The sequence below is a fragment of the Chelmon rostratus genome, chromosome 7, assembly GCF_017976325.1.
Source record: "Chelmon rostratus isolate fCheRos1 chromosome 7, fCheRos1.pri, whole genome shotgun sequence".
Classification (NCBI taxonomy): Eukaryota; Metazoa; Chordata; class Actinopteri; order Chaetodontiformes; family Chaetodontidae; genus Chelmon; species Chelmon rostratus.
The window spans coordinates 10,473,789-10,495,333 of NC_055664.1; the positions used below are offsets into that span (position 1 = coordinate 10,473,789).

At 40.8% G+C, this 21,545-nt stretch overlaps 1 protein-coding gene across 4 annotated transcripts in view; it reads left to right on the forward strand.

Annotated features, from left to right (window-relative positions):
* Positions 1-21,545, forward strand: part of kcnab1a (potassium voltage-gated channel subfamily A regulatory beta subunit 1a) — a 94,271-nt gene that overhangs the window by 24,711 nt on the left and 48,015 nt on the right. For 3 of the 4 annotated variants that reach the window (XM_041940258.1, XM_041940259.1, XM_041940260.1), the window contains exon 1: positions 5,427-5,635. The exons of the other annotated variant lie outside the window; for it this stretch is intronic. In XM_041940258.1, coding sequence (XP_041796192.1) covers positions 5,427-5,635 — 209 coding nt within the window. Of the gene's footprint in view, positions 1-5,426; positions 5,636-21,545 lie in introns of those variants that run through there. 4 annotated transcript variants of the gene reach the window in all.

Below are 21,545 nucleotides of genomic sequence, written 5' to 3' on the forward strand. Positions count from 1 at the left end.
CATTTACTCCAGTTGATAAGAATACTGCAGTCAGAAAATTTTTGTTCGATGTCGTAGAGCCTAAAGAAACAACATTTGAGAAGTGTAGCAGTAGCTGTTGCAGAATGCAAGCAAGCTAGAGGAGCACAATACTCAGAATACCATTGTCACAGGCATTAATATTCCTCTCAATAAATACAGTTTATCAGTAGCTCTCCGAGCTCGCCTTTGCTTCTCTCCTCAGAGCTGCTCAGTAGCTGTAAAACTTCTAATAAAACATGAATGCTTGTATTGACTGCTGCTGAATTGTAGCCTCCTTTACCAAGCAAGAGAGCAATAAATGTGTGGTGTTTCAGATCATTAAATAAAACCTGCCACAGTATATGTTCATGTGCAGTGTATGTGTTTGCACTTGTGAGAGCATTTTTTCTGTGGTATATGAAGAATATTGATTTTAGCCTCTTACACAATGCATCGGTCACATGTATTACAGTCTTAATTGATTGTGTTCATATGTGACCTATGGTTCAAACAATGCAAACACATACAAAAGGCAAAAGAAAGGCATACAGGAGAACAGCAGGAATTAAATGTAAGAGAAAAGCTGTCAAATATATTGACTCAAACTGTTCAGGAAACAAGACTAAAAGTCTGCCTCGTTAGGCTGTACTGACACAGCGGTGGTTTAAGCGAAATGCTAATTTGAATATGCCAACATTATACTTAGATATAATGAGATCTAAGATACTGCTAGCATGATGATGTTTATTGTGTTTACAATATGCAATACAATATATTACAATCAGTTTAGTGTTAACATGCTAAATTATGCTATTGGGTGCCAAACGAAGTACAGCCGAGGCTGTTTTGCAAGAATTTGGTCATAAACCACACTACTGAGCTGAAATTTTGACCTGATGATGGCGCTGGATGAAAAGTTCAGGGATCACCAAAGTGATTACAGTTCAGCCGTGAGAAAGGTGTTAAATAACGACAAATAAATAAAAAACTTCTATCGTTTAGGTCTTTAAGCTGCTACCATCAAAAGAAAATAAGCTCATGATGCATGCTCAGAGTGTTCTTCTCTAGTATTTGTTATAATGTTGATGTAGAATATATCGCCACCTACTGGCCCGGCATGCTTGTTTGAGTGTTTGGAGTCATTACTGTGTATACAGAGATATTTTATAAAACAAAGGTTGTGCGACCAGATTTTCTTTTGTTTTTCAGTTTTAGAAAATGTACAAATATACACAAAATATTCACATACTTGTGGTCAAGGACTAGGCTGAAATCCTGGCTACGTAGCTGTGGAAAGAAGGCAGTGTTGTTGTTTTTTTTTTCTCACTCAATTCAGTTCCCTCACTTTTCTTCATTTACTTAGGGTTACAGATGTCCACAGCCTTCACCTACAAGCCTGGGGTTGATTTGGTCATTGTAGGTCACTGGACTAATGCACAATTTGAATGTCAAATGTTTTAATTTAAAAACTCATACTATAGATAAACAAAACACACTACTCACAGAAATATAAACAGCAGCTTGGCATTTTGACAGTGATGGATAGACTGGTGTGTTGCACACACTCCAGGAGAGTAACACACTTTGCAACCACAGTACTTTTTCACTCAGCACTTTCCCCTCCTCATTAGAGGAAAGAGGACTTAAGCTCCAATTCCATGTGTGGAATTGGTTGGGAATCTGTCTGTCCCTTGAGGATTAGGACAGGATCGATCTGGAATGAGCTGCTGTATAGTGGCTTTTCCATTAGATGTGAGTTTGATCTGAGCCTGTGTATGTCTTCTCAGTAAGGTGGGAAAGATGAACCAGGAAGGCTGGAGATAATATTAAGAGTTCATTTCTAAAGGACTGAAATTGGAAAAAAAAAAAGAAAAAAAAGAAACATGCTGTCTGCTCCCCTGCTCTGCACAAATGCTTTACTGTACTGATACACACTATATGCACAAACAATACATATTTTACTTCGTACTACTGTTGATATGATACTGGAATTTCTAGCTTTGATACAATACCTTGAAAAAGAGTGATTGATGACCAATTTCAGTTCCATAGGGGAAGATTGATGGAACATTGAGTGCACAAACTTTTGGATTTTTATGAAGAGATAGACTGTCCTCAGCTTCTCTGTGGTGCTGTAAGAGAAATATCACAGTATTTTTTGGCAACATTTCTTTCTTTCTTTTTAGATCAGGCCTTTCTTTAATTAACTAATCATAGAAAGTAAAGTAAATGAGTAGTGAAATAGTTTCAAATCAAAAAATCTGTATTTTTGACGGAAGGACATGAGGTATATCTGATTGTATAATGAGATGTACCTTCCTGATGAATTTCAATGTTTAGAAAGAAGATGCAAAAGACGGATGGTTTTAAGATGGGGTGGGTGGGGGGTAGGGGGTTCAGATGAGCAGATTAAAAGACTGATTACACGACTACACAATGGGTTGCTGTGCTGTTGACATCAAATCAATGCAATCCAGCAGTTTATAACAATGGACTAGATCCAAATCAGTCACAGTCACGTGTAACCAGTTACCTCAAGAGGCAGCTTCCAGCCTCAGTTTCCATAAGCTACTTTATCCCAAAAATGCTCTTATTGAGCCATTCCCAAACCCATTTTAGTCAAGATCAGCTTAGCAGGAGGATCCCCAGTATAGACTATGACCTTATGGTGGTGGTACATGAAAAGCTCAAGGATCATTAAAGTTGTTACTATTCATTAGTAGGGAAGCATGAATGTGTGTATTTCATGGCAGTCTATCCAGTAGTCGATTAGACATTTCATTTCAAACAACAAGTGTCCACCGCAGAAAGAGATGGTGTTGCTTGAGGAACAGTCAAGGGATCACCAAAGTCATTAGAGTTCATCCTCTATATCTCAGCTGTTCAGAAAACTGACATAACAGTATATGTGGCTCACATTCAGCTGTTGTGTGATGTGCTGAGGAGATTATGCATTTTCATTAATGCAGCAATACTCTCATACAGTTAGCTCCCTGTTGTTGGCGCTGCGCTTCTCTCTTCCAGTTTTAATGCTGAGTTTGAAAGAAGAACCAGACTGATAACATGGGGTTGGCATGACATTTCCAATCACATTTTATTGCTTGTAGATTGGCTTCGGTACAGCCTTCTTTCATGTGTGTTAACATTAGACATTTATCATCTGTTACAGCTAAAGCATCTGCTGACAATAAAACAACCACACGAACAAACCAAACCGATATACATACATAATTAGATTCATGCATTTTTGTTGAGTCCAGATAATGATATGGTCCATCTATTCTGTTCAAACACTTGCATATACAATATAATCACTGCAGTGCTGACATTTACTCCACATGTGCTCATCCACTGCCAACACAAACACACAACACACACACACACAGAAAGAGAGATTATTGAGAGACCCTGCAGCAAAATGCTCCATTTACCTCCGCTTGACACCCCTTATAGAATTACTTGAAAGCACACAGTAACACCTCTCTCTGTAAACATACATACACACACACACACACACACACGCTTGCACACAAACACACAGTCATTCACATGCAGGCACACATTTGTGCTGTAATCAAACACAAACACACTTGCATTAATTCCTTCTCTTCTCTTGTTACGCTCCAGCCTGCTGTTTTTAGTTGTTTTCTTTCTCCTGCTTCCAATCTCTGCACACCTCCCCCATCTCGTCCATCTATCCTCCTCTCGTTTCGCTTTGATTTGTAGCTGCCTATAGGGGTTGTATGTAAAGAGTGTGAGGAGATTTGGGGGAAAAAATGTTTGCATTATGTCAGCAAATATATGTTTCTGACTCGCACATACAGTAGCTTTTGCACGATTTTTGTATGTATGTGTGCATGTACAGAAAAATGGAAAAGTATGATTAATGAACCTAAACAAGATTAATTCAGTTCACCAAATTTCAGCATATGCCCTTCAGTATATAGTGAATTTTAGATAGAGCCGAAACAGATTTGGTGGCAGGATTTATCTTGTTACAATAGCTGAAGGATTTAGAACCAGCGGATGTTTGTTTCTTGTATAGAGGATCTACTGGTCCAGAAAATAGGGAGAAAAAGATAAAAAAAGGGGCAAAGATGAAAAAGGAATACCATTGAGAGACTAGTGTGTAGCGTTTTGAGGGAATAAAGGGTAACTGCTTTGCTTCATGGAAAATATTGAGGAGGAAGAGAGCAAGGAACCTTCAAAGATGGGTGTCAGGTGAGAAAATGGGAGTGAGAGGGTGAGTGAGACAAGTGGCTTAGGAGCAAAAGAGAGAGAGAGAGACAGAAAGAGAGTGGGAGTGAGAGAGAAAAAGCTGTGTTGCACCACATGCCTCCCAGTTCCCTGAAGGTGCGCTGACAGCAAAGTAGCTGCCCTGCTGAGAAAAAGAAAAATAACAGGAAGAAGGCAAAAACAGTGGAGCATCCAAATATCGGACAGAAAACAAATATCAGCAAGCAAGGGACGAGGGGGGAGGAGAGAAAGAGGGGGAAACTGGGGCACAAGCACATTAGTGACACGCATTAACATCGGCAGGCAGGAGCAAGGGAGCGCTGAGAAAGAGGGAGGAGAAGAGGAGTGAGGAGAGGAGAAGAAGAAGAAGAAGTGACAAGACGGGCAAAAGTGCTGATGGCAGAAGTGTGATGGTGCACCCTGCCAGGACCTGAGAGTGACTCCCCCTTCTTGTTGCCTCCTTCCTCTCTGACCCTGTCCCCTCCTCCTTCATCCTCCCCCCTCTCTCTCACGCTCTCTCTCTCGCTCTCTCTCTCTCCCTCGCTCTCTCCTGCTCTCTCTCTCTTCACACAGTCAGACCAGGGAGAGCGGAGCGCCTGGGTCGCATCTCTGTCTCTCTGTTTCTGCACTCTCCCCAGCTCCTCTGCTTGTCATTCTGCAGCTGAAACCCTGTTAGTAAATTCCCTGTGCGCGGTGTCAGAGGCAGGACACAGGAGAAGGGAAGACCGGTCGGGGGATAAATTGGGAATCCCTCAAAGAACTGAGAAGTGTGTTGTTCTTTTCGGGCTTTTTGATGATTGACCTGTTCCGCTGCCTCTCTTCTACAAGGAAGGCTTCAAATGGAAGACTTGATGTGAGACTAAAACAAAAAAACGTAGGAGAAGCTTTTGCAGATTCATTTTGCTTCACAGAACAAAGTGATGCAAATGGAGACGTGTCATTTGGAAGCGAGCGGCTGAAGACTTAATCCATTTCCAAGGAAAGGAAAAAAAGAACTGCACAAGAAAACAGGAGAACCTGAAGACAGGCTTTGAAGAAAAGGGGACGAGACACTGAATCAAGAAATTTAAAACAAAACGCTCTCTTTGAGACTCAGGCTTTCCCTGCCAGTCTCTGTTTCTGCTCCTTCTGTCCCATCTGTACTTTCCCCTCTTCGTCTCGGGTTCCGCTCCCTCGACTGAAGCTCAGCCATGCAGGTGTCCATCGCCTGCACGGACCACAACCTGAAGAGGGGCAATGGGGACCACAGCAAGCAGAGTGCCACCAGCCCCAACGTGGTGAACCAAGCCAGGGCCAAGTTCCGCACCGTGGCCATCATCGCTCGCAGCTTTGGCTCCTTCACTCCACGCCACATTTCACTCAAGGAGTCAACGGGGAAGCACACTGGCATGAAGTACAGGTGTGTGTATAATGTGCAGGGTTCAATGACTGTAGGGCAGCTTTCTTTGAATAAAAGCTGCTGTTTGTTAGTTGTGCTTTATTCCTCTAAGTTTGTACTTAGAGGAATAAAGCACTGTTACTGTCTGTTTCTTTTCTCATCCGCACCTTCCCAGTTGCTGCATCTTCGTCATCCTTTTATTATGCTGCTAAATGTCTTGTTAGAAGAACACATTTGTGTTTTAAATGCAGCTTAATTTCTTTTTGTGCAAAACTTTTACACCTGCCAGGGTTAAAAGTTTAAAAGATAGAAAGAACAAATGGTATACAAAGTCATCTAAGCAAGGACACACTACTTAGAAAGACCCATCTGTTGACAGCTTGACAATAATTTGTTATTGTTAATGAAAAAATGTTAAATGTTTTGCTATTATTCATCTAACATCTTAATGCTAATTTTGTTATAACGCTTCAAAGACTCTTTTTATGTTAATAGGAAACACTTTTAAATCTTGTTGATAACCTGCTGCCTCACTGAAAGCCACAGGATTCCTCCTTTCTGCCTTAAAATCCCCTCGCATGCGCCTTTTGTTGCCTTCATAATTGTGGCATTTCATAAAGCCATTCTTGCCAGCACCATCTGAAGCACCTTCTGCCAAGCCTGCAGTATGTTTTCAGTGAGCGTGCGCTACACATTTCAAATTTGATCCTCAGTCTCCAGACTTAACAGTAAGTCATACAGAAGCTGCTCATTCACACTGAGTGTCACAAGCAAACCTCAGCATTTATGAATAAATGGTGTGTGGTTTGCTGTCTGCTACCTGGTGAGAGGTTACTGACAGTTTTTACAGGTTCTTTTGTCTGTTCCGTCTCCTCTCCCCTTCTTTCTCCCCACACTTCATTTACACTTTGCCAGTTTCACACAGAAACTGTCTCACACAAATCTAAAACTTCTCTCCCTCATTTTCCGTCCTGCTCAGAAATACTCAAATGTTCAAATCCTAATGCTTTCAAATGCCATGAATGGAAGAGAACTCCTGCTTCTGCTTCTCTCCCACACACCTTAACACTTTTTTCTAACTCTCTCTTTTCTCTCTGTCTCTTTCTCTCTCTGTGGTTTGGTGAGACAGCTCTGCAGTGTGGGCAGAGTGTCTGAGTCGGATTTGACCTCAGCAGCGCTGCTGCTCAGCTGACTTGTATGTTTGACTCTTGTTAGCCTCAGGCTGTGACTCTTACGTAAAATATGGTGCCATTACTTTCTTTCCAAGCTCTGTAGATCTTTGTGAAACCAGACTGGTGTGTGTGTGTGCTTGTCATGTTTTGTGTGCACATAGAGAGGGGACAGTGACAGATTGCAGGCTGAAGGTAGTGCTAACTACTCAGCACACTCATATTTGATGGTCTTGATATTCAATTGAATAAAGTCACTTTGTAGAACTTAGACATGTCAGACGTCAACCTGACAATAGTGTTGCTGCTGTAGGTAAAATATAGGGTCATTTAAGGATTTACATGTGTGGCAACTGTTGCCAAATTAAAGTCCTGCAGACCACTCTGATAACATGAGGGTGCTTGTCACGCTATGCATATGATATAATAGGTTAATGATGCGAAGTAGTTGTGCAAGACATGCAGGGTAATACATTTTTCAGCTGCAGTAAAAACTGCCACATTTCATTATTATAACACTGTTCAAGACTAACAGAAAACTGTTCTTGACTGAGTTTTGAAACCATTACATTACGTATTGTCCAGACTATGATATCGTCTAGACAGTATGTAATATAAGTGCACTGTGATGGGGCATGAGCAGTAATGAGAGCTGGCAGACAGGTGAGCAGTGCACAGGCCATGGCTCAGTGCCACGTCCCTCTGCGTTGGACACAACAACAAAGAATTGTAGGGCAGTGAGTGAACATGACTGGGCTAAAATTGAATTTCCAGAGCTGCACCTGGCAGGTGACTTTGAGCTGAAAGCCAACTGTCCTGCTAGCAACAAATGGATTCAGTTCTGTAGAGCTATGGGCAACTTAAGGTAATCTGGTGGGGTTTGATTATTAGGTGTATTGACTGGTCTATACTGGCTCATTTTCGGACTGTTGTGTGAAAGCTGGTTTATGTAATAACAATGGAGAGGAAGAAAATCCTGAAAAAGCAAACTATATACATGTGATAAAGACTAAGATTGTGATTTCGCCACGAAGGTTTCCTCTGATCTCGATGCCAACACATTGTGTTTGTATCTGGAGAAACTCTTGGGCCGAGAGCTAACATGCCAGAAGCCTGAAAAAGATTTGCCTTTTGTCATATCACAGCCTAGTTGAATGATGTTGCTGAAATGTACAATACATTCGGGAATGTTGGCCTGCAGGAATATTCACTACTATGAGCTGCGTCAGGCCAAAGACTCCCCAGCTATGCCCGAACAATTCATGAGTGGAAGTTTTAGTACTTCTACATGTCATTACATGGTTGTATGAGAGTCTCACTTAGTTTAGTGGATGTGAAAGTCTGACTGCTCAGGGTTAACTGTAGTATTATTGCCACTGTATGCAGCTCATCTATGATGTAGCAATAAACAGGGCAGTATGCAGAAACAGTCACTTAAAATGATGCTACTATGGTGTTACTGTGTGTGCCAGGATTTTGAAGTGTTAGTCATACATTTGTCAGCACAAATGTACCCTCGTCAGGCAGCGATAAAGGGTGTTTACAATATGTATTCAGTACAGTACAGGATGAATGATAGATGACTTCATCCTACCACAAGCTGCACTTTCGCACACTAGATTACAGTTGTGATAAGTTGTTCTAATTTTTATTCTCCATCTTTTCATTGTGAAATGAATTTAATTCATTGATCGAATCTCCATCTTGGAAAATGCATCAACAGTGGGAGCAGTATTAAAATGAAACATAATCACACAAACACACCTACACACACACACACTACCCTATACACAGCTTCCCTATTCAGAATGCCAAACCATATGCCAGTGCAGTCTTCCTGTCAGTTTGTCATTAAAAGTTCATGTACGCAGAGGATGGTGAGAATTACTTCTGACAATAGATGAGGATGGGCTAGAGTTTCTACACACAGCTCTATAGGAACAATGGGAGAAAATATGTAGATAAGAAGAGGAGGACGGAAACGAAAAGAGACAGAGAGAGAGAGAGAGAGAGAGAGAGAGAGAGAGAGAGAGAGACGATACCTGTGTATGTGTGTGTGTGTGCGCGCGCGCATGTGTGCTAATCACTCAGTGCTGCATTGTCTTCTGCTGACAGTAATGCTTTGGGAAGGACAGTATGGGATGAGATAGACAGTCCCTACCCTCGCCTCCATCTCTCTCTCTCTCCCGCTCTCTTTCTTTTTGTTTCAGGAAGTGAACCCAGGGTTGCACACACCATCTGCTCTGGCACTGCAGTTTAGGTGAAAGCATGACAAGTGAGGATGTGTTTGCTTCTCAGTGTGCGTGTTTCATTTCATGTACTTTTTACAGCACATACACACAGACAGAGAGAGAGAGAGAGAGAGACAGGTCACATGAGGGGTCTGGCAGTTTTAACCTTTTATTCTTATGAACACAAATGTGTGGTTCATACGTTAGAGAAGGGATGTGTCAAACTGTCACCTGGCTGACACAAACGACAATGACTTTAAAGATTGCTGATTATACCTGATATAATGAAAGAAATACAAATATCAAACACCTCTGTAACAGTACCAGTATTTTGTCTGCCTTCATACGAACAACCGTGATAAAAGTCCTTTAGGTACTCTCAGCTTCAGCTCTAATGTCCTGTTGTGTTTTTAACTGCATCAACAGAACACTTTTCTTATTGACTGCTGTAATAGGTTGTTACAGTGCCTTGTGCGAACTTGACCGAGAAGAAATCATTAAAATTTTAATAAGTTGCGACCGCAGCAGAGCAGTCAAGTAGGAGCAGGCTTGGTTCGTGCATGCGTGTGGAGGGGTGGGGGCGGTGGATGCATCGCTGTACATCTGAATACAGCGATAAGATACTGGATTATGGTGGATTTATGTGCCCACACTTCATTCTGACAGTACAGCAAAAACAAAAGGTTCGCCAGGCTATTTTTTGAGCCTGTTACAAAAATGCAGCAAGTCTCCCACCGTCACTCATGCACTGGTGGTGAGAGCTCACCCAATTGATAATGATTTCCTTTGCTTTCAGACACACTAAACAACATTTGCATCAGATAGACAGGTGAGAGGAGACACACAGCAAAGAGAGAGAGTCGATTTAGATGGCTCTCATGAAAGGATTCAAATCCCATGTGATGGTCTGATTACTGTGTGCAGTATTTGTATAGTATATTGAGCCACAAGGGTGCAACTTGCTCCCTGAGTCCCCTTCCCTGCATCACTGTGTGTTGTGATAACAAGCTCTGAATCCGTCAGAGTTGCTTGCTTGGCAGCATTTGAGATGAGCAAGAGCAGCAGTGATTTTTGTGTGGTCCTTCTGTAGGACTTCTGTGTATTTCTATACATGTTTCCTGTACAGAGGGAGTGAGTGCGAGAGTTAGAGAGGGATGTGTAGATGTAACTGATAGAGGGAAGCATTAGGCAAGCATGAGACTGCTTGACTTAATATCAAATCTATTAATAAATCAGTAGTGTGTGTGTGTCACTATAACCCCACCACAGAAATGTGTGGAGCATTAAAATTCTGTATCTAGTTGTGTACGTGCCCTGGTCTCTAACAGGCTTCACTATCAATTAACCTTCCTGAGGCTCTGACTTTTTGCTCTCAGACACATCAGGCCTCAATCGGTAGCATGCTGAATAAAAGATGTTATGTTTCTTAATTTGCAGTGTCTTTGTACACAAATTTCGTAAGAATATAGGACTTTCAGACCTGTAGCTACAGTCTGGCTGAGACGGACATAGTGCCATGATGTCAAGTTTTTCTAGCTGCTGTTACTCAGTGCAATCTCTCATTCATTATTACTTTTGTCTTTCTGAAAATGTAAAGCATTTCCTGGAATTTGCTGTCCATATTCAAAGACAGTCTGGTATCCACTGCAGTTGCTATTAGAAAAGAAAACCTTCATGAATTTAAGTCAAAGCTGACCTGTGGCGTTTTTTAAAACAGACGTTCATATTCACTGTTACTCACCAGCACACATTTTGTGAAACTTGAGGTCTAACAAAATTGATTTTATTTCCTTCTCTATAAAACATCTGCAAAGCCAATACCCTAGCCTAACCCTTTAAATACTGCATCATTACCACCCATGTTTACTCACTTGCAGTCTTCTTCTGTGTCTTTGCTGGTGCATTGCTGCATTTGTTGGTGATTGCTGCCACATGAAGGTCAGTGGAATAGTGTTAAGCCATTAGCAGCACTGTTAACCCTGTCACCACCGCACCTTGGCCATGATGTTTAGCCCACAATGAGTCTGGGTGTGACCCCTTTATTTTGAAGAATTTCATATTCATAACATTCCTGTTTTTGCTGACAGCCAAAACTGTTACAAACACTATACAAAACAGTAATAGTATTTACTTGAAGTGCCTTTCATTTTTGTGTGTGTGTGCTTAGCTTTTTAACACCAGCTGGCCGCTTATTCTCAGATTACTGAGTACTCAGGAAACAGGATAGCACTATGTAGTCTTTTACATGGCATGCTACCACCTGATTGGGCGGTGAGAGTGTCTCAGGGCATCCAGATGGAGCCTCGAAGAACAGGTTAACAAATAGCAAAACATATCAGAACAGAACTGCAATATATTCCATGCAAGCACTGGCTCATCTCAGGCTGACCCGTGTGGACAGAACATGCTCTGGCAAATGTATGTGACTACACACATGCATGTGAAAACACACACATTTAAACACCACAGGGTCCCCATCAATCCATAGCAGGCATGCTTGTGTGAGTGACTCTGAAACATACAACCCAGTGAAAAGACAGCAAAGCCAAATGCAGATACAGTGACACACATTCAACACAGGATAACAACATACTCACAAAGAACTTCATATTTTCAGTTTAAAAAACAAAACTGTACCTGTATTAAAAAGTGATGTAAATTTGGTATTTTCTAATGAAAGTTGATGGTAAGAAAACACAGCCTTACAGTTTTTAAAAATGTTTAGTCACTGGTCACCTGTGACGTACCCATACGTAAAATTAAAAGAAAGGGCAGGCAAGAAACTGATGACATTTTAACATGTGTTACAATAAAAAAATGACATAAAGGTGTTGTGAGTAGTGGGCAAGCTTTTGCATGAGCCAGCTCATAAACTGTTAATTTGGCAGAAGAAGCTTGGTGTCAGCTCAGCTACTGTTCGTAGCCTGCTGAGAGCTTGCACAGCATAGTGGTGTGAAAGGCCAGATTAGCAACTACTGTAAAAGTGTCTGTGTGCTGTGCCATTCTATGGAGGAGGTATCAAGGTGCTCTGCGTGTGAGAGACCTGAGTGTTTCAGTTATAAAGACTTTTCTTATCATGTATTTTGCAGTAAGGTGCGAAAATACTGACACCATAAGTCCCTGAGTGTGCATTTGTGTTTGTGTTATAGAGAGATGGCAGCTGTTCATTTCTACATAAGACTACAAATAATGTGCTCGGGAAGAAAGGGATCAAATGAGACAGATGATAATAAATAAAGGAAGGAATTCTTTGTGCCTGCTGGTCGAGCTCCAAACCACCACACAACAAATACTCAACGGCCCTAACCAACGCATTATCTCTGCTTGTTGCTATGGTAATCATGTCCTTGGCTCTCTAGTGCCATAATTCAATTTGGAACACTTTAAAAGACACACACACACACACACACACACACACAAACATTTTTAAGAAAGACTTTATGCCATTGGGGGTAAACTAAAAGGCAACTGAACTAAAGAGTGACTGCTATAATGGGCCTGGGAAAAGGGAAGTTGATGAAAACAGACTGATGTGAATTTTGTGCTGTTTATGTCATGAATGCCTGAACATACATTTACTGATTTTAGTAGTGATTTTGAGCATAAAGTAGGTGGTCATTGTTTTCACACTTGACACTGCACTTCCTTGGGTCCTGAGCAATACACCTGCCATGACGATAGAGCTTGTGCAGTATGCAGTCATGCGGGTAATTTACAGTGGGAAGTGACTTTTTTGGCTTCATGTGCCACTGAGCAACTTCTTCTTCAGCCTCTTAAACTGTTTCCAGTTATACTTAATATATCTATGACTGTCTAGGCGACAGAGAGAAAGCTGTACCCAGCATGCCAGTCGGTTTAAAAGGGTCCCCTATCAATACACTACACAGTGTGCACTTCAGGCAGTAGTAACACACTACTAATGAATATGTGTCGTAGGTATCAAGAGCTCACACTCGACATTACACTTCCTTTTGGTCCTCAGCTATACACTCGCCAAGTGTGAGGCCGATCAGATGAACAGTTGTCAAGAGAATCGAAGGACAGAGAGATCGACACAGACTCCTTCCAGTTTAGTTAGATTGTCATGATTTTATGCAAATTTGTGCCACTTTCAGTGGAAATAAGGATCTAGAATTTTAAACACACTGATTTCCTGAGCTATGCAACACAATTTCAAGAAAAAAACATTGAAAATACCTGAAGTAATGCAAGCACTTGGGTGGCTTTGAGAGGTTTGACATGGGTTTAAACTCTGTTCATTGCTGTTACAGAAACAGAAGCAGGTATTTAGCTCAGTCAGAATGATGTAGGATTGATAAAAGGAACAAGAGGAAGAACGGGAGAGAGCAAAGAGAGAGTGTCAAATGTATGAATGATTACACTGGTAAATCCCTACAGGGGCTTATTATATTGAACTGTGGGCAGAATAACAAACAGTGGTTGTGACGGGTTGTTTGTCAGTCTGTCTGTGAACTGTTGCTTTGCCCCTGGGTGTCCTGAAAGACACTGATAGTATTATTAATTCTAGTGACAGGTCTGTGGCTGAAACTAGCTTTGAGTTCAAACCTTTTATCTCATGTGTGACGGCAATTGATAAGACAAATACCTCTCTGGGCATAGCTGAATAAAATATTTCACTCTGAAGTTACAGTCTGCTTGCTCGTTACTTACCAATGCAGGATTAAAGTTACAGTACTATGACTCTCTGTCATTTTGTTCTTGTTCTTACTGCTCCCCTGATTTGATGTCAATACCACTGATGTTAGAGTTAAGGATAATAAGGTCATCCCAGTGCCAATGCTTCAACCGCTGTCTTAACTCCACTCACTCTTGCTTTTTAATTAAAAAAGTGCCAGGGTGGCTTGTCAGGTCTGTTCCATAGTGTGGCAGGAGAATGATTAAAGTGCGACTGAGAGCAAAAAACAAAAAGCAAGCATCAGTGTCTCCCTCTTTAGCTGCCCACTAGGATAGAAGAGAGAGAGACATTGATCATGTGAACTCAGATAGTTAATCAGTGATTTTACTTTTTCACGAACTGTGTTATTAGGTGCTTAACCACCACGTCGATCCTTTCAGAGTGCAGGCCGTCCTCCTCAGACAAATCTGTCCTCCCAAAGAACATTAGTTCCTCCCAAAAGCCTTCTTAAATTGGTAATTAATCCGTCATCCCAGGAACAGTGTCACTGTAAACACACGCTTCCTAGCAATTAGCACAAACAAGTTCATTGTTTAAAGAATCTATTTTGGGTGTCTACTGTTCCTTGTTTTTAAAGTACAACACAACATTTGTGGTTTTGTTGCCTGCTACCAGCCCAACAGCAGCAACACAGCTGTGACTAGCTTGACTAACTAGGTTGCTACAGGATAAATACGAATTTTAAAGGTTAATATGAGCTCAGTGCATGTATGAAGATGAAATATAATATATGAGTGTTTGCCTCTTAATTAGCATGTATAGATAATCGAAGGGCCAGTCTGTCATGATCTGCATGCTGGACCTCTCATGGTCTTGACTGGATGCCAGTTGAAGATGGTGGAACTGCAGTACACCGAGATAGGTGCCAAGAAGGCAGATAATTTCAGGATTCTCAGAGCAGTAATTTTCATGCAAACTGAACTGGAGAGCCATCGCCTGTATCATTATTTCCATGCCTGCAATGTGACCTACAGCAAAGAGTAAACTCTGCTCCCCTTCCTCTGCCATTGTTAAAAACTGTGACCAAGAAGCAGAACAACTACTGAACAAGCAGCACAACACCTTCCCTGTTTCCAGCTAAAAATGTCCTCTTCCTAACCGCCATGCCAGTGTTGAAACTACAGGCCCATCAGACAGAATTCTTCTGTCTACATAACTACGGATATCCTCAGAGCCTCTGTCTCTTCCACACAAAGTCTCCTGACAGCTCTTTACCGGATTTACAAGGATCCACAGTGAATCTTCCTGCTGGCCTGAAGGCAGGAAGTTCTACATTAGAGGCACCCTGCAACTCCTGGCAACTTACTCCTTCCTTATTTCCTGTTAGGAGCAGAGGTAATTCAGATGATGGCTACTTTACTGTCATATTAATTGGATGTAATTCATAATCCGGTATTAGATGTTGGACAACACCTGCATGCAAAGTTGAAATGGACAAAAAAATTGAATCGCCTTCGTAGTTTTTTTTAAGATTCCTGATTTGATTATATATGTAACTCACACTCAGTCCGTTAGCTTCATGCTAACACATATTGGAATTACCATTAATTTACTACATAGCACAAGACTATTATTTTAACAAAGGACCAGTTTTACTTTACGTGCTTAACATAACAAAAACATGTGTGCTCAAACTTATAGGCATATGTTTCCTGTGCTCTGTGAAAACAAACTAATAGCTGCTTCACATTGCTAACTCAATCTGCTACTCTGCAGCTGAAACACTACACACCGACCAGCTACAGCAACCACAAAGGGTCAAAACTCAAACTCAGAATTCCCAGTGGGTTTGAAATTAAAGACTGGGTGAAGACATAGCATGTCAGGAGAGGGCAGCACATATACAATATTATTAATCGTATAGCTCTAGCTTGATGAGCAGGAACAGCTAATGTAGCACTTTTAAAAGCTTTTTATTCACCACATTAATATACAGTATTGCATCAACGCGGCCGAAATATAGCTCAGAAAGACTCGCCATTGGCATTGTTTTTGGAAATATGGCTCATGATATTCAGTCTGTAGAAGTGTATGATTCAACCCATTCTCACTCCCAGCTCGTCACATACGGCCACTTGGTGTGGACCCCTTGGCCTCACTTTTTAAGGCACTGGTGAACATTGATTTCCTTTGTAAGTGAAGTAACGTAGCGTACGTAACTTAATGTACTTTAGTCATGTACAGAACTATCTTACTTATTTTAAGCCAAACCATGATGTTTTCCCAAACCTAACCAAGTAGTTTTGTTGCCTAAACTTAACCAAAGGATGACCGTTTCACAATGTAAACCACGTATTTAGGCCCTGCGACCACAAAGATCTTCTGTCTGACCCACTCTGAATTTTTACACTGTGAATATTCACAATTTTTATTGTGATTTTAAAGTGTGACTCATCTATTTGCTGCAACAGTTACCACATTTGTAGGCTTAACATTACTCTGTTCTATCACGACACATTAAATACTCTTAATAACAAAATGTCTTTGTTTCATTTTAATAAAATTAACTACAGTGGAAAGATATGATGAAGTAGTTTGGAATTAGAATGACCCAGACTCCAATTGTAAAAGAAGAGCAGTTCATTAAAGTCACCAGTGCACATTGTTCTTTGTGCATGGCTTATCCCCCATGTAGAAATTACTAAACAGAATAGATACATTTTGAATAGAAAGCCTAAAGTTCATAATAATACATTTTATTAACAATATAGAGTTGAGTAAGAGTTCTACTGCAGCAACAACTGTGTGATTAATATTTTGCATCACCTGTGAAGTGTAGTTGTGCTTTAATTTGGTTAATAAAGATGAAGTGGAGGTACAACAATGCTTACACTAAAGACATCATCCATCTCTTTTATTGCCAGAAAGCAACTTTCTACTTAACAGTAGGAACAGTAAGTGTGAATTTCTCTGCAGCTGATACACAGAAGCCATTTGTACAGAAGCTGCATGTAAATCAGTTTCCTCTTTTTGGATGTGAGTTAATAGATGACAATTTCAACTTCATTTCTCATTTTAACCAACAGTCAGAAATAGTTTTTGGTGGGCTCTTGTATTCTGACTCCTGTCTCCTCAAACCCTCCTCTCTTTCTGTCTCTCTTGCAAATTCACAAATCCTGGGAAAATATTACTGATCTAAAGCTCTTTGCTCTGATCGCCCTGTTGGAATACTGCAGGTGTTATGATCAAAGATCATAACGACCTTCAGATGTAATTTAACAGGACACGACTGCTTTGATCTGTGGCATATTGAAACCTAATTATTAACATCCAGCTTGATGAAGACAATGTTTCTGCCAACCGCTGATCCGTTTGTCTTCTCCCCCTCTCCTCAACATCATTATTTAACAGGGTGGACGTTTTGCTGACGAGACGATGGTGGATGAGTGAAATTTTCAGAAGTATTATTAATTGGTTCTGTACATTTTTACAGCCTCTGAGCGACTATTTGTGTGTAAGTCGGCCTGTAGAGTGTGTAGCTCTATGTACTGCATGAGTTTGTGTGTACTGTATGAACAGCGACCCAACGTTTTTGGAACCAGGGTTGTATTTCTGTCCCTCTTTCTTACTTTTCCTCTTTCTCTCACTTTTCCTCCCCCTTTCCTCCCCCCACAAACAGCAGTGGCATACTAAACGCTGTGAGGAATAGATGTTACTGTGCTGTGTCTGCTGAGCTCTTTGCCTTTGATCTATGTCGTAATCAAAATCACCTAACTGTTCCCTGAGGCTGATGTCATGGTGGGCTGACTTTTACATATCCATATCTCACACACACACACACACACACACACACACACACACACACACACACAGACACATACATAAAATACACCCACGTGTTATTTACATTTTTCACATTCAGATGATGAATTGAGTGAGCTGGTAAGGCTTTTGTGTTCAGCTCACTGAAACACACTGCATGTAAACACACTACACGCATTGCCATGGAAGGTTTCACTGAAAACTGAATTCATTTGTCAATTGATTGATTAAACAATTGACAGAAAAATATTCTTGTATTGTATGCTCCATAGACTGTGTGTGATGTCTGAGCCCTTTCCTCTGTGGCCCAGGTTCAACTCCAACCCAGGGCCCATTGCTGCATGTCATCCCCTCTCTCTTTCCTCTGTTTCCTATTTCTGTTTGAACATACTATCAAACTAAAAGAAAAAGCATGTCTAAAAATAACCTTCAAAAAATAAAGAAATCGACACATTGGTTCCCGACCTATCATGGCTTGCCAAATTTCATGACGTGTGTGATGTCATCAGGAAGGAGGTGCTAGGGACCAACTGCTGGGACCAAGTTTAGCACTTGTCCACGGAAGAGTACTTGGTGCTCCCATTGGTCAATGGCACGCAACATGTTTTGGACTTTGTCGTAAAAGACAAAACTTCCTTTCAAAGTCTTTTTTCTTCCTTTTCTTCCTTACCATTTTTTTAAATCACTTTTATACATGATTGCCCTCTTTGAGTAAACATCTGAGGTTCAGTTCCTGCAAGCGTGTAGTGATCGTTGCATCAGCAGCTCCTACCGGCTGGTGTGGTTGTCTAACTAGGAAAGGGAAGGAGCTTGAACCTGTCATTTGTATAGTGGTTGAGGAACATTGTGGTTGGCACTTTGAATTAGAAAGTGAAATTAGGATGCAAATGAACAAAAAAGCAAAGAAAAACATTTGATTTATGCATGTGCATGAGTTATGTGCAATAAGCTTCAAGATTTCTTTCACTCTTTTATATTTGCATGTGAGGGAGTGTGTGTGTGTGTGTGTGTGTGTGTGTGTTTGTGTTCATATGAAGGCCAAATAATTGACTTCTATCTCCATGGAGATGTGAATGACGTGATGATGTGTGAGGCTCTGTCATGTGGTTTTGTCTAATGTGTGTCAGGTTTGCTTGGTGGAGATTTTGTGGCTCCATTTAAAAGAGGATTTTGGTTTTGTGAGAACGGCCGTTCTACAACGTGGCATTAAAATGATGCAGTGTGTGGATAGTTTCCTGTTTGATCTGGAATGTTTTTGCAAAAATTTTCTCATGGGGTCTGTTTTTTTCTATTGTCTCTCTCTCCCTCTTCCTCTCTCTCAAGCACACTCACTCACACGCACTCACACACACACACACATGCACACACACATATGAAATTCATACAATCACATGCCTTTGCAAACACGTACAACATATGAGCACACCAGTCCTGTAAACACACTCTTTCACAGCGAGCATACAGATCGATCAGAGTGAGTCTTAGGAGAGCACAGATGAATTAAAGGGAGATTGAAGGAGTGTGTGTGTGTGTGTGTTTGTGTGTGTGTGGGTTGTTAAAGACAGTGAATGAACAAAGACAGGGTGTGATGCGTGAAACAGCATGATATGAAGTGAGTGTAGAATGGAGAGAGGTACAGCACATGGATGGATATTCAGTCACACATTGAGGAACTCCCTCAGCTAATTCTTTTAAACAGTCAAAATTAATTAGTTTTTCTTCTTCTGCTCCCGTCCAGTTTTTATTCTTTGTTTACATAAAAGCAGAGGAGAGCCTTGACGCCTGGTGTTCACTGTACTCATCCTCCTGCAGTGCTGAGGATGCAGTGGTAACTGTAAACCTGCAGTAACACATCCAGCATCATTATAAAGTGTTTTTTTTGTACCTGTCCATTAGAGAGAGTGGCTGTAACTTAAATATAAAATAAATCCTAATCTAAGGAAAGTGGGGATCTTCTTCGCATTGATTCTCAGGCTGAGGATCTGTCATTAGTGAGGAAAACTGAACCATGTTAATGTGGAAACTGAATCTTAACAAGATATATAGTCATGAAAAGACAGACTGATAAGCACACTGGCAAGGTTGATGTAATAACTCCATAAACTCATTACTCTAAGAGAGACGCATACAGCTCATGTTTCACCTTTCTTGGCTTGGCTTAAGTGGTTGCTTGTGGATTCTACTGGATTCAGCTTACATTTGCAAACTCTTAACCCCACCAAACTTAATGAAAGCTGTTGGGATGTCCAGAGACTTTCAACAAATATAACAGAAAAAAAGCTTCTGAAATACGTTACCTACCCTAACTTTAAATATTTTTATTTTGCTACAGTGTTGCCAATCTGTAAATTTTAAATAAAATAGACTAGATCTTTATTGTCCCAGCTGGGTAGGAGTGCGGCAGCACACTCATACACTACTAATTGTAGCTTTAGTGAATGACCCCTTTCCTCTCTGCTGTTCCTGCAGTTCCGCTGTAATTATCCCCATTTCCTCATTTCCATTCCCTTTTTTTCCCTGTTTTCCATTGCTGATGTGTGAGTGTGTGCTCTAATGTGTGTTGGTGTATATATGAGCCCGATGCACAATGCTTTTGTTAGAGCCAGAGTATAATTTTGAAATTGCTCACATTCTTTTAGATAACAGAGAGAGAAAGAGGAACTAAATAACCATAGAGGTCAACAGAGACCCAATAGAGATTACATTTTTAATGATGCAATATTGCTTGTGAAAAAGGGGATTTTAGGTTCATTAGTGCTTAGCCAGCCAGCACAGTATTAATTAGTTTAAATCACTTAGCAAGCAGTTTTGAACTGAAGCCTAATCTATCACATTCAGTCCTTGAGAAGATAATAAACATATTATATACACCTGGCAAACACAAACACACCTGGAGACTTCTGTCCACATAAACCTTAAACTGAGTACATATCATATCACTGACCAAAGCATGTGCACCACCTGCCTGTTATTAACCCTTACACTGCCTCTGGGAGGAGGCAGGGGAAGTCCAGTGCAATGGGAGAAGTTGAAATAATGAACTTGAGCCCTGAGATGGTGAATAATTGTGATGCGCAAGGCATTAATAAATGAGATCTGCTGCATCAAACTTGTCAAAAACACAAAGCTGATATATTTTGATACCCCCGCATGATAATAATGTGCAACATAATTAGAATATTACTCCATTTTGGAGACAGTTAAATTGATGACAGCAGCCTATTATAGAAAACAATCTAGGACAATCCCATTTTAACAAGGTCAGCGCATGTGTGAGGAGGGTGAAAATATTATGTCTTTAAATGTTCAAAGATTGAGCTTCTTCTTCGTTAAGAACTGTCACCTGTTTTTATCAAAGTGGCCTCTAGAAAAAATATGAATATAACATAACAACATGATAAAGTCAGTGCACTTTGGCTAACATCAGGTGAATAAACAGCAAACTTGATGCAGTTTTTCCACTGAAAAAACAGGAGAACTGAACCTAAACACGGTGCAGTATAGTCAGAAGATGAGCAGTTTCAGCAGTACAGAGGCTGCGGCAACACTCAGGCAGGATCATGTCCCTGTATCCAGTTTGATGAGATAATGGATATGACCTTAAGTGGCCAAATCTAGGAGACTGAATGCTGAATTGATGTTACTTTACAATAGGGCTGAAAAATTGATTGCAGTATTATCGAAATTGCAATTTGGTCCAGCATCCCAATTGCAGGAGCTGCAATTTTTGAAGCATTGTGGTGCTACAGAGATGGTCCAGGCTATAGATCGTATACTCCGGAGACCCCAACAAAAATCACATCATTGTCATATTTGTATTTTTTCGTTCCCACCAAAATCGTCACTAATTTCGCATTGTTTGTTTGTTTTTTCATATTGTTAAGCCTTTCTTTGCAAAAAAAGTCCTCACCTCTATCACCCCCACACAATCCCACACCCCTAACCAGGGACTGTGACTTGCTGTGATAATGAAACCTGAGCAAGCCTCTCAGATCAGGTTCTGTGGTGATGATGATGAAGCTGAACTCAGTCCTCTTGTCACCCTCTTTTCACACCTGTTATGTAAAAAAGAG